Below are 10,745 nucleotides of genomic sequence, written 5' to 3'. Positions count from 1 at the left end.
ACTCTCTCTTCTACACGTGGAACCACATAAAGCTGTTCTACAGATCCCCAGGCCCGCCAGGGCTGTCTTCTGCTAGTGTCCAGGGTCCCAGCAACCACCGGCCAGGGTCAGTCTGGGGAAGCAGTGCCGGCGAGTAAAGCCCTTTTCTACGCCCCCCACCCCACCCCACCTACAAGCCTTCTGCACTATAAAAGCCATTTAATAACCAGTTTAAATACACCACCACGTAACCAGCACCTTCCACCATGCAACGCCACGCAGAATTGCAGAGCGCAGCGGGCGCCCGGCACCTCCGCTCCGCCCCCCCGGGTGTTTCCAGATGGGGGCGACCGGCTCGTCCGAGCCTCGGGGATGCAGGGGTCGCCCTCTGGGGGCGGGCGGCCGCGGGAGCCTCGCGCGCGGGGATTGGCCTCCCGCGCCCTCGTGACGCCGGGTCCGCCCGCGCCCCGCCTCCGCATCCGCGCGGGGGAGCCGGCGGCGGGGACTGAATGGGCGCGAGCCTCGCGCCGGGGGCTGGTGGGGGCTCGGGGCCGGCGCTGGGCGGCTGGCCGGCGCCCCCTCCCTAGCATGCGGACGGCGGCGTCTGGCGGCGCGGAGCGGCGAGCCCTGAAGCTGCGAACCGAGGCGGCGGCTGCGGCACCTGCCGGCCGAGGTACGTGGCGCAGCCCCCTCTGCTGCGTAGCCCGGCCACGGGCTGGGGGCAGCGGCGGAAAGCAGCCCTGCCCCGCTCCCCAGCGGCCCCCGCATCGCCGAGCTGCGCGCAGGGTCTGCGCGCCCCGGTGCGTCTGGCTGGGGGCCGGGAGCTGGAAGTCGTGGCCCCGGGCCGCGGGGACGCGGTTGGGGGCGCCGCGGCCCGCGCAAGGGTGGCGGGGGTGGAGAAGCATGAGGAGATCAGGGGTGGCAGGTTCAGCTGCACTGGGCCTCCCCCCGCCCACGCCCCCAGCCTTCCGCAGCGAGTCGGGGTTAATTCATTGGTGGAAGCTTCGGAGCCATCAGAGCCGTTAGTTAACCCATTTCTCCAGGTCGGGACTGGGGGACCCTCTGCAGTGTAACTAGACCCTGCAGAGCTCCCTTTGCACCCAGCGGCAGGGCATGGTGTGTGGTATCTGTGGGTAGAAATTCGCCAGTGACCTTCCTTGCTGCCTGTCTGCGACTAGCCCTGTGGAAGAGACACATTTTGGTGACCTTTTTGGTGCCTTTGAATTGTCGTGTGACTGGGCATGCATTCACTGTTCGCCTTTAGTGTGTGAGTAAGGCGGGGTTGTTGGGGAGCATTTCCGAGAAGCCCAGCAAATAGAGAAAGGAGGGGTCCTGCCCCTCCCCTGCACAAGTGGGCTGACCTTGGCCTTCATTAATCCTCCTTTGGGGCCCGATCTGCTCTGTAGTGGGATGCTTGACCTGCTGATGGCCCAGGTCCTTTGAGACCCCTGGTGCCATCATTCTGACTGCAAAATGGGCTTTGGAGTGAAGCTAGTGCAAAATCACTAGCTGACTTGAAAGACAAATTTTGTTCCCAAATCCTAATTTGTGTACGCCGTTGGCTTTTGCTTTTTGTTATTAAAATAGGGAATGAAATGGCTTTAGCTGCCGAGTTCATCTGGTATCTTTGAGTTGTGGGCTGTGCCAAGCATGGTGCTGGTTGTTGGAGTTATGGGGAGGAGGGTGACTTATCTCCTTCCTCTGGTACTTATGTGAGCCTTCTTGGCTTATGATTGCTAATCCTCTTTCACAGAAGGTTGTGTGCCCTAAAACTATGGAAAAGGAATCTATATCTGTTGAGTGACTGTTAAGTGACTCAACAGTCACTTAACAGTCAAAGTCATAGTTTCATTTGTGTAATCTTGAAAACTTGAAGGTGTAGGGAATTTCTATTCGTCGAACAGGGGATCACCAGAATTTCAACCATTGCTTGGTTAAGGAGAGAAGAATGTGAACTGGCAGAGCATTGGAATCCAAGTATCACAGTATATGAGTGCTGCTTTCTGAGTAGGATGAAATGAACCTTGGATATTCTTGGTTATGATTAGCTGCTATTCTTACTGTAGGCTAGAAAGGAAATGAGTGAGATGGAAAGGCATGAAAGGGTGTACAGAGGAGAATGGGGGGAGGTTTGATAGGGATAAATTCTAAAAATTTGCTTTTATGACTACCTGCTTTGAAAATGCTTATCCATTTTGGCACAGACTGCCACATTGTCCTATGTTTTCGGAAGAGTAGTGAACTGGTAGTGAATTTTAAGGCTATTTTCAAGGCACTATAAAAACCCTTTGTTCTTGGATTTGCCTCCTCCAGTTCTTCACTGCTTTCCTTGCTTGGCTATTTAGCAGCAGTGGAAGTAGGTTGGCTCTTAGGAGGTGATGGACAATGAAAAGAGGCTCCAGGTTCTTTGGCAGAAATCCACCCAGGTGAAGGGACACAGAGAGGAGAGTTTCAGAGCCAGCAGTTCGTGGGAGAAGGGGCAAAGTCTGCCACCCCTACCCTTCTAGCTCTTGAGGAGCCATTTAATCCCATTTGCCTGTGGAGACTGGGAGGATTGAGGTCGCTCCCAGAGGGCACACTCTGTGTTTTTAGTGGGAACGCTTGGCAGAAATGAAGCAACTGTGAATATATGCACATTAATGATGGTGCAAACTCCCTTACTGCTGAGGAAGGAGAAGCAGAGGTTGGATCAGAGTAAGTCACATAAGTTAGCAAAGGCCCCTGAATCATTGGCCTGGAGGGAGGAAGCCATAAATATGGATGGTGACAGACAGGCTCTGGGGGAGACCGCCAGGGCTTAAGTGCACGTGCAGAGGTAGGAGTGGCTGAGATGTGTCAGGGAGTGAGGGAAAATGAGGTGAGAGGGCTAAAAGGCCATACTAGGCTCTCTTACTTTAATAGCTATTTTTTTTTGTATAGTATACATATTAGAAAAGTAAACACTCCATAAGTGTATTGTTTAACAAATTTTCTAGACTGAACACACCCATGCACTCAGCATTCAGATCAAGAAGCAGATGCTCCCTTTCAATTGTTGTGTCCTCTGGGATCCCCAAACCTGCCTGCACTAAATAGGTTCTGCCATCTACTGCATCAAGACAAAACATACTGGGGGCCTCCTTGGTGGCGCAAGGGGTTAAGCACAGCGCTGTGAAGCAATCCACAGCCTCTGTAGCACGAGTCTATCCCAGGCCTGCCAGGGAGAAACCCACATGACAAAGCAGACCTCTCCTGCTGCTCCCCTCAGCAGTGTGTTTTAGTCAATCTGCCTGTTCTGCTCCCAACTCTGTCTCTGGTGAATCCTCTCACATGCACACCCCCCACCCCCTGCATCTCTGGCCTGTACTCCAGCCGTTGTATGCATAAATAAATAAATCTTTAAAAAAAAAAAAAGATAAAACATACTCTAGTGCTTAAGACCTTCAATAGAAAATAACTAATACAATTAGTTAGTGTGTAATAAGGAGAAGAAGGAATATAGTTAAACTAGTTTCCAGTTAAACACCCTAAGTTACCTATCCCCTCATGGGTAAATGCCCAGCCAAACAGGGTTGGCACAAAACAGGGTAAGGACACTGAGGCCCAAAATCTTGCCACAGGTCTAAGGCACCTTCTGGTGGGGACCTATAGGAAAAAGGGGCAGAAGGAGCCGGACAAGTCTGAAAGGAGAAGAGAAACATCAAAACCCAAGTCATGATAAAGGCTGTCATTGTCGGTCTCCCCATGGGTCTCATTCACGTCTCTGTCTCTTTCAAGTGTCTCTTTCCATGATCCCCAAGACCCTGGTACAAATTCAAGGCTGAGAAGCAAGTGCAGTTTCTTCACATGTCTCTGTTCCAAGGGCCTCCTCCTAGTCTTCGTGATGCCCACCCTTCCTCCTCGCTGCCCTCTCTACATTCTCCTCTTTGCCCAGCTGCAGCATTCCTTGGGTGGGACAGGGAACATGGAACCTCCCCTTTCTATGGCTAGCACACTGTTAGGTTTGGCATATATAATATATGCATTTCTGATGGCGGTATATGCAGAGGTATGATGGCTGTGTCCTGTGTGTGTGTATACTCAGCATTAGGAGCTGTGAGCACAGCTCTTTGATTCCCGTTTTGGAATAACCATATTGGTAGATGCTCGCTGGTGAGTGCAATGTGACTTTTCACAGAGGAGACTGAGGCAGTTACTAGGCGTCATAGTCAGTTTCTGACTGTAGCCAGTATATTCTCGGCAAGTGTAGTCACCTCCGGCCTCCTGGCCCCCCACCCTGTCTGTCTTCCTTGGGTCAGGCAATAAGATGCCAAACTGTGGGGAACACTTTATGTAATGAACTATAAAGCTTACAAGTAAAACTAAAAATATTAAGGTGCCTGCGAGCACTGTGAGTGAAAGTACCTGAGGCCATGTACTGAGTGTTAAAGACTGATAAAACAGACGGTGCCCGAGGCTAAGCCTGATAAGGATGTATAAAAGGAGTGGATACCTGAAGCAGACTCAGAACAGTCCTAAAAACTGGGTCTGAGCGTGATCCCTTCCAGCTCCATCTATGTTGCTGTAAATGGCATGAGTTTATCTGTTTTGATTGCTGAGTAATATTCCATTGTGTATATATACCACATCTTCTTGATCCAGTCATCTATTTTTGGGCGTTTGGGTTGTTTCCATAGCTTAGCTATTGTAAATAGTGCTGCAATAAACATAGGGGTGCAGGTGTCCTTTTGAATTAATGTTTTTGGGTCCTTTGGGTAGATCCCTAGGAGTGGAATTGCTGGATCATGAAGGGAGTAGGAGCAAACAAGGATGGTGGGAATTTTACGGGGACTATAACCAAGATGAAAATGCATACATTGTACAAAAATTAAAAATGATGTAAAAAATATATAAAACAAAACAAACGAACCAAAAAAACTGGCTCTGTGTGAAGGACTTGATGGAGGCTACTCTGCTGCTCTTCCGGAGTCTTACTCATTGTCCCCTTTGGACTCAGACTGCTTTTCAGCTGAAATTTCTGCTCGCTCCTCTATTCAGCGCACTGTGAACTGACCTTTGCTCCCTGATTCTGCTTGCTGCTAATCAGAGGCCTGCTCTCTCACAGCGGCATCAGCTCTACATTCTGTGTGATCATCCAGACTGTGGGCCCTCGAGCCCAGAGACTTCCAGGCCCGGAGGACTTCCACCTGGGTGGAAGGCCCAGCTAACTGGCTGCTGTCTTCAGTCAGAGGTACTTTGGGAACTTGAGGTTGGCTTGCCTGTATGAACTTAAGTGTGTGTGTGACCAATGTAGGAATAAAACTCTCTTTGAGAGCCGACTTCCGACTAAAGCCCATCAATCATGCTCAGGACACTTTAGCTGACAAACCCCTCTTCTTAGGAAGGAGTTCCTCTGGCCAAACTGTTTTTTTATCTCAACTCCCACCCTTCTTGCTTTCTTGCTACAAACTCTCCTGGGACTTCTCCTCCCTAAGCTTTCTTCACATGGTACTTTCTCTACTGTTTCTCTACTTTTAATCTTTCTTGGATTTCTCTACTTAAGAATTCCCCCATGCCAGTGGAAAAGCCCGTTTCTTTTTTAGTATTTTGAGGTCATACAAAACACTTTTGTTCTCCTGTTACAGCATGGCAACACAGCCAGGATTAACTTATTAACTTATAGTTATTAACTTATTAACTTATAGTTCATCAACTCCCGTACCTGTGATTTCTTCCCAAATTTCCCTGTAGTTTTTAATATGTGGGATTATAGGGCCTCCCTCGGAGGCATAGCAGGTTGAGCGCAGCACTGTGAAGCTGTCCGCAGCCTCTGCAGCGTGGGTTTGATTCCCGGCCGGCCAGGGAGATTCCCACATGGCGCAGCAGACCTCTCGTGTCTCACCCACTGCTCCCCTCAGCAGTGCTTTCGGTCCTTCTGCCTGTTCTGTTTCCCCACTCTGTCTCTGGTGAATCCTCTCACCCTCCTGCACCTCTGGCCTGTACCCCAGCTATTGTATAAATAAAATAAATCTTTAAAAAAAATCTGGGATTATAATACTTGAGTATGATATGGTAGGTTTTATTGAAGGAAGAAAATGATAAGAATAACAAATGAACTAAAAAAAGGTCTAATGTGATGAAATATTAATTCTGTCTTTTGAACGTGAAGGCTGTTTTTAAGAGTTTATCTGTATTGAGTTCAGAGCAAGGACAGTTTCTGTGCTGCTTGTGGAGTGATCCTTCTTCCGTGACTCTCTGGTCTCTTCAGCTTCTGCTTTTTCATCACCTTGTCTTGGTCTTCACCTCCTTTCTGCTTTTCACAAACATCTTGTTCTCGTTTCTTATCTAGATTCTAGCAGCGAGAGAGGACAGAGTGGTTTGTTAATAGGGCTGCCAGGACTCTCCTTTCTTGGTTTGTCAGGTTTTTTAGTCATTCCTTAGTCATCCAGGACTTGGTTGCAGGTGCAGGCTACTTGCTTATTATTCCTCTAAACCAGCACCGTCCAATGTAAATATCCCCTGAGCCACACACGTAGTTTTAAATTTTCTAGTAGCTATATTTTAAAAATTAAGAAGAAAGAGGTGGATCAAAATTTCAACTGACTAGGAAAATATTCCAAATTCGTATGTACTTAATAATTCAGTTTCAAACAACATAAGCAATAATGGAATGACCGATAAAGGTAATAAATCTGCCAATATAGTAAGATATTTTAGCATACTTATATCAGTAACTTTTACAACAAGCTTACTGAAAACCAGTTAGGAATTATTCAAACAAACAGGTAAAAGTTCATCATCTACTTATATAGAAAACATAGTCCAAACAAGTAATTTATAAAAATTGACCATAGGTCATAAAATAAGTCCTAACATTTAAAATAATCAGTATCATACAACCCAGATTCTTCGAATACAATGGAACTACATTGTATCAATATCAATTTTAAAACAATTGAAGGTTTGAACTTGAAAATATTTATATTTGAAAGACAAAGAAGTGATAATGAAAATATATATGAAAACTTAAAGAATGAATTGTATACTTTAAAAAAATTGTGGAATGCAACAAAATCAGTATTTAGAGGGAGGTAAACAGTCTTAATTGTTTGTATTAGTAAGAGGGCAAAAATAAATGAGCTGATCAGCCAAATGAAGAAGTTAGGAACATAATTACATAATTTTGTACTTAAAATAGATTGAAGGGGGCCTCCCTGGTGGTACAAGGGGTTAAGCATAGCACTGTGAAGCTAACCACAGCCTCTGCAGCACAGGTTCAATCCCCTGGTGGCCAGGGAGCTGACCCACATGGCATAGCAGATATCTCCTGTCTTGCTTGCTGCTCCCCTCAATAGTGTATTTCAGTAGATCTGCCTGTTCTGTTCCCCACTGTCTCTGGTGAATCCTCTCACTCCCCACACCTTTGGCCTGTACCCCAGTTCTTGTGTGCATAAATAAATCTTTAAAAAAATAGATTGAAGGAATTAGGGGGAAATTTTTTTAAATCAAGTAAGATTAATTTTAGTAATATATTCTAGTTAACCCAATATGTCCACTATGTATTGAAATTAATATAAAGATGTTTGATAGGCTGTTTCACAGTTTTCTTAGCCTGTATGTTAATACTTAGATCACATCTTCATTTGGTCTGGCCACATTTCAAATATTCATCATCCATGTGCTCTTGACCTTAGCCTGTGAATGTTGGGCTGATTTGTCTTGATAAAAGGGGCAGTCAGAGCTAACCTTGGTGGGGTTCATTTATCTGCCAGTAGAACCAGGATCATGAGATTTAGCAGTGGTTTATGGTTTGCAAAGAGAGAATGGGCTTTTCATGAAAATCTTGGTACTTAACCTCCTGCCCATGAACCCACATGCTACAAATCGTAGATAGGACAGGAAAAAGGTGACTCATCTCATCCTCACCTGTTCTAGACGTGTTCTGTGTTATCTCCTTTAATTTTTACAATAGCCACATAAGTTGGTACCATTATCATCCCCATTTTACAAATGAGGATACTGAGGCTGCAGAGAAATTGAGAAACTCAGAAACTCTGGGAGCAGAGCTAGGATTCAGACTTAGACAGTCTGGCCTGGAAGGGGCGGCTATGGCAAATGCATCCCTGTGTTTGTGATGTGTATTTCGTTCCACCCTCCCCTCAGAATGACTCCTGTGGACATTTTTGATTGTGCAGAGTGCTGAGTGACTGTTTCCTGGCTCAGGGTTGGGATTGCCATGCCCACTGCCTTGGTTCTCCTGGGTTACCCCGCAGCCTCCTCCTAACTGGTCTTTTTTTTTTTTTTTTTAAAGATTTATTTATTTATGCATATAAGAACTGGGGTACAGGCCAGAGGCATGGGGGCGGTGGGGGGGAGGATCCAGCGGAGACAGAGTGAGGAACAGAACAGGCAGACTGACTGAAATACACTGCTGAGGGGAGTAGAGGGCAAGTAAGGAGAGGTCTGCTGCGCCATGTGGGTTGCTCCGTAGTCGGGGATCGAACTCGTGCTGCAGTGGCTGTGGATTGCTTCATAGATTGTGTTTTAACCCTTTGTGCCACCAGGGAGCCCTCCTCTTAATTGGTCTTTGCGCCAGGAGGGAGGCCCTCCTCTTAACTGGTCTTGGCCTCACAAAAGGGCTTCCCCATTACCAGTTCAGCCTCTCTCCAAAATCCAATTCTGATTTCACCCTCACTCCAAATTCTTCCTTTATTCTTAGGATAAAATTCCAAACCTCCATGGCACGGCCTGCTTCCTTCTTGCTCCTCTCTCTTTATATTGTTCCCTTCTGGCTGGACCTGGTGCCTCCTCTCCCTGCTCTGGCTGCACCTGTCTCCTTCCCCACCCTCACCAATCCTTATTTGTTCCTTTGATGTGTGTGTGGGTGGGGTGCTGCCTTTTCCAAGACTCTTTCCAGATACACCTCAAATCTAAAATAACCTGTAATACACTGTTCTTATGTCCTGTATAGATAAAAGGAAACACTACAAAAATTATTACAGTTGACACTTGAACAACTTGGAGGGAGGTGGGGCACTGACCTCCATGCAGTTTAAAACCCACATGTGACTCTTTTTAGTGGAGAGACTGAAATCCAGTGGCCTGATGGTGGTCCTCACCTGCACACTTAAAAGGGACTTAAAATGAGACTCACTTGCAGGTACAAACAAATAGGTTAATAAAGAGAACCTCCCCGATGGTGCAGCGGGTTGAGCACAGAATGGTGAAGTTGTTCGCAGCCTCTGCAGTGTGGGTTTGATTCCCGACTGGCCAGGGAGATACCCACATGACGCAGCACACCTCTCCTATCTCGCCCACTGCTCCCCTCAGCAGTGCCTTCGGTCCTTCTGCTGTTCTGCTCCCCACTCTGTCTCTGCTGAATCCTCTCACCTTCTCGCGCCTCTGACCTGTACACCAGCTCTTGTATAAATTAATAAATCTTTTTTTAAAAAAGGTTAGTAAAGTGTTTATTTACAAAAGGGAAAAATGAAAAAAAAAAAACTCAGGAAAAAAGGGAGATAAATTGGTGAATGTGTCCAACCTATTCTGCTGAGCTGGAACCCCAATAGCATGCTGGAAACCGGCAAAAAACCAAGGACCCCCAAGGCTCCCGTGTTTGGTTATATACCAAACCTGGCTGCTTTACTCCACCCTCAGTTCAGAGCAATCCTCCCTTTGGTGGTGAAAACATGATGGGATTTGTAGTCCTTGGTGTCTTGGATCTTTTTGTTCTGGGGTGTTTTTGGACTTCATTCAGGACATCCTTTCCCCACGACACAACTGCTGGTGCAGAGATTATTCACACGATTAATGTCACAAGATAGTTTTTGCAGGGCTTTAAGTTAAGCAGTTATTTGTAGCCCTTGAGCTCACAGCAATAGCAGCACACTTAATTTTATGCGGTTATGATTTAAAGCTGCATCTTTGTTTTTTTACATTTCTCCAGATTATGAATAGCACCACATATGGCTGTAATGGTGTGCACGCAAGATTTGATAAAATTTATCTTTTGAGATAGATTCATACATATTTTATATGGTAAATGATAGACTCATGCACATCTACTTTATGCATTCATGACATACCTCAATTTTCCTTTTTTTGATGCAAGATTTCTAGGCTATGCACTTCCTCTGGGAGTTTTTTCAAATTCTTGAAAATCTCAAAAACATCATAGAAAAAAAATTATGTATGGACCTGCGTAGTCATTGCCAGTACATCTACTTGTCTATGTTTTTTGTTTGTTTGTTTTTTAATGAGAATATGAGATTTTTGAAGAAGGCTGTATCCCTGTTACTTGTTGTTGGACCCTGGCAAATGCTCCATGCTTGGGAAAAAGCCCATTGTATGAATGACAGTATACCTGTTTGGGAAGCTGCCCAGCTGGTGGTTTCTCCAATTTGGGGAGCAAAGAGTAAAAGGGATGTGTGACTAGGTGTAAAAGGAAATCATGTTGTAGGGTAAGATAAAGAAGTATTAGGCTTTTCTGCCCTCCCGCCATTAGGTCCTGAATACATGCCTGATGACGGGCACCTGGAGCGAGGTGTGGGCATGCGTAAGTGGGTACACCTGGGCTGAGAGACTGGACTTACAAGGGCGGCGTCACGGGGACGCCAGCAGAAGCAGAAGAACGAACGAGAAGCAGAGAGAAGAGAAGCAGAGACCACCAGAGATCGCCGGAGAGCCCAGACAGAGTGAAGACTTGCTGGGGGCTGGGAGACCTGCCAGCCTCCCCGCCCCCTGGCCCTGCTGCCTGCTGTGTACCTGGTAAATCCAAATAAAAGCCTGCAAAGCCACTGAGGGCTCCA

General features: G+C 46.7%; 1 protein-coding gene across 1 annotated transcript in view; it reads left to right on the top strand.

The window, feature by feature from the left end:
- The first annotated feature begins 440 nt into the window (after positions 1-440).
- The window catches only part of ST3GAL5 (ST3 beta-galactoside alpha-2,3-sialyltransferase 5), a 44,263-nt gene continuing 33,958 nt past the window's right edge, over positions 441-10,745 (top strand). The window contains exon 1 of the mRNA XM_037527760.2: positions 441-652. Coding sequence (XP_037383657.1) covers positions 568-652 — 85 coding nt within the window. The 5' untranslated portion in view covers positions 441-567. The remainder of the gene's footprint in view (positions 653-10,745) is intronic.

The sequence above is a fragment of the Talpa occidentalis genome, unplaced genomic scaffold (genome assembly GCF_014898055.3).
Source record: "Talpa occidentalis isolate TD23 unplaced genomic scaffold, MPIMG_talOcc4v2.1 talOcc4.5, whole genome shotgun sequence".
NCBI lineage: Eukaryota > Metazoa > Chordata > Mammalia > Eulipotyphla > Talpidae > Talpa > Talpa occidentalis.
This window is presented reverse-complemented; position numbering and strand designations above follow the sequence as displayed.